At 33.4% G+C, this 2,932-nt stretch overlaps 1 protein-coding gene across 1 annotated transcript; it reads right to left on the reverse strand.

The window, feature by feature from the left end:
• Positions 1 to 659: 659 nt before the first annotated feature.
• LOC108488668 (annexin-like protein RJ4) lies at positions 660 to 2,637 on the reverse strand. The gene is made up of 6 exons (XM_017792958.2): positions 2,424 to 2,637; positions 2,155 to 2,300; positions 1,841 to 2,059; positions 1,335 to 1,547; positions 1,170 to 1,259; positions 660 to 1,091 (listed from the first exon to the last, which is right to left on the reverse strand). Exons 1-6 carry the CDS (start codon positions 2,494 to 2,496, stop codon positions 888 to 890), a joined length of 945 nt encoding a protein of 314 aa, XP_017648447.1. The 5' UTR covers positions 2,497 to 2,637; the 3' UTR covers positions 660 to 887.
• Positions 2,638 to 2,932: the final 295 nt, after the last annotated feature.

Below are 2,932 nucleotides of genomic sequence, written 5' to 3' on the forward strand. Positions count from 1 at the left end.
ATCAATATAAAATGAAGGTCATAGTTTGAGATGTCTAGTGCAATTAACTCCAAATATTAAAAAAATTATGTTTGCTTTAAATTTTTTTGTTTTCGATTTTGATTTTATTCAATTTTTTTGTTTGTCTTAAATTTTGAGGGTTGAAACTTAGTTCAAGAATCGAGACTTCAAGTACAATTGAGTTTCATTCTAAAGTTTAAGCTCGACTCGAAATATAAATTGAATTATTAGAGTTTATTCGATTAAATTCATTTAATCTCATTTGTTTAATGAAATTGAATTTGATTTTTATATTTGATTTTGCACTCAATTATTTATTTTAGAGTTTGAAAAGAGATTTTGTAATGTTTAGAAGTTTTTTAAAAAAATTCATACATAAAATTGCACAAAATTAACATACGAAAGTTCATGTGTAGTTTTGATATTTATCCAAAAATTTTAATATATAAAGAGAGAAAAAGCAAGACGTAAATGTTGAAATTTAAACTCGAAATTTATTAAATGTAATTAATTTTAAGAACTTATGGTTTTTTTAACAATATCATTCTTAATTTTTATCATATTTGCTCTTTTTTGATAAAATGCCTAGGATTATCCATAACTCCTTCTCAACCTATAAATAGGAGGATAATGAGCTTCAGCACACTTGAACTCACATATACCCGCGCCAATCAAGCTTATGAAATTTATATATGGATAATAAAAATCAACAAGCCATTACAACATCGTTTAGGAACATTAAAACCAGACCAAATGAAAATATTGTCACACCATATAGAACCTTAAATAGAGACGAACATAATGGTGACTCGAATCAATGATAAAACCAACACCACTTATTTAAAGAAAAAAAAAAGGCACCTGCAAATGGTCAAATAAAGATCATTTCAAACTTCATTCCCCAACAGAGTAAGAAGCATGTCCTTGTAATCCCCTGAGATCTCTTTATCAACAGCTTTATCAAGAGGCACATTGTTTCTCTTACGATAAAGCTCTTTGATTTCTTTCAGGTCCTTTTCCGCCCTCGTAACAATCACTCTCGTAAGAGCGTCCTCATCGGTTCCAATCCCCTCGATCGATCTCCGCAAAACCTACGGCACACAAAGCCAATTTTGAGTTCATATATTCGAATACCATTTGTTTTATTGGGATCACAAGACTTATTATACCTTTTCGAAGTACTTTTTCGGGTCCTTGAGGCATCGAACTGCCATACGTAGCGTGGCGATGTATTCGTCACTCGAGTCCTTTGGCAAGTTCTGGAGAAACAAGTTAGGTTAATTAAAGAGTAGATCGCTTCTTGTTTAGAAGGTAATGGTTGGAAGCTTTGGTACCTTGGTAATGGAAGTGCCTTCTTCTTCTCTGTAACAATTGAAAGTGGCCTGGAGTTGCGCTATGCTCCTTGTACTAAGGATCCTAATAACATCCTCATTACCGAATTTCTTGTTTTTGACAGCTTCATGGAGTTTTTTGGCTTCGGATTTTGCTAGTGTGGTATTTATTTCTTCCCCATAGTATCTAAATGCACTCACCAACGCAACTAAGAGCTGTAAACAACCACCAAAACTTTCAGTAATTAATTCTGTTCATCTTTGCCCGAGCTCGGAGCTATTTCGATCTGTCGGTAATAATTAGAATATCTGAATCCTTAATATCAAATCCATAAAAATGATCAAATGGCCATAAATATCTTAATCTACACTATCCATTATCATCTCCGACCACTTAAATATGTCGGACCTCCGTTGGACATCAACAACTTGTTCCCTAAGGTTTCATCAAATCATAAAAAGAAGAGAAAGTGATAACATAATGAATGATATATAAAAGAAGAAGATACCCTTCGGGTGTCTCCCTTGGTATGATAGGCAACATCTTCCTCCAGGGAACGCTTGTATCGAGCGTGATAGGCTCTTCTTATATCCAACAGCTCCTCGGGGTTTTTGGTGCATGAAATTTCAACAATCACATGGTGTTCATCGCCTGATTTCTTTAACTCCACATTAGCTAACACTGCATCCCGATCTGGTGGATCCAATATCCAACGATACACTGCTTTCTGTATTAACAACAATCACATCAAACAATGAATACATACATATATATATATATAATATAATATGTAAAGACGGTAATGATGGTGCCATTGGTAACCTCAAAGTGACCAGAAAGCTCTGATTCGAGACGCTTGATGAGATCTTCCTGGTAAATCTCTTCATAAACATGCCTGATTTGCCTTCTTTGAGCTGCGTTTCTACGACCCAACACTGCAATTATTGCCTTCTCATCTGTGCCCCATCCTATCAAATATAACAAGAATGATTCATTATATATAATCTGCCTTTGAATTATACAAAAACCCAGATTTATCCATTGATTAAAGGACAAAGATGTGTTAGAAAATCATCAATTGTATAAAGAACCTTGGCAAGCCTTCCGAAGAGCTTCTGCATCTTCCTTAACTGAAACCTGTTTAGGAGCAGAAACGGTGGCCATTTTTTCCCTTTTTAATCCTCAATCTCTCTAGATTATCAACGATTTGCAAGAGACTTAACTGAGATTGTTATTTATAGTACTAAGTTTTCAAGTTAGTGTCTGCCCGAACTCTAAAATGACATGTCCAATATAAATATACAATATTTAAAGTGGGAACGAGTAACAGAAATCTATATATTTTTATTTTCCCTTTTACTATTTTACGATTATAACTATTACAATTAACGACGTAAATTATAACAAAAACCAATATCTAACTAAAACTTTAATCAACATCACTATCTAACGAAATATGTTGGGCCAGGTCTAGGGGTTTGTTATAAGGTAATGCACATTTATGATCTTTCCATTTATGCCAATTTATATACACACTGGTAAAGCATGATTTTTCTTAGGATTAATTGTAACATATGCTTTCCTTTAAAGACTAATGATC

The sequence above is a fragment of the Gossypium arboreum genome, chromosome 10 (assembly GCF_025698485.1).
Source record: "Gossypium arboreum isolate Shixiya-1 chromosome 10, ASM2569848v2, whole genome shotgun sequence".
Lineage (NCBI taxonomy): Eukaryota > Viridiplantae > Streptophyta > Magnoliopsida > Malvales > Malvaceae > Gossypium > Gossypium arboreum.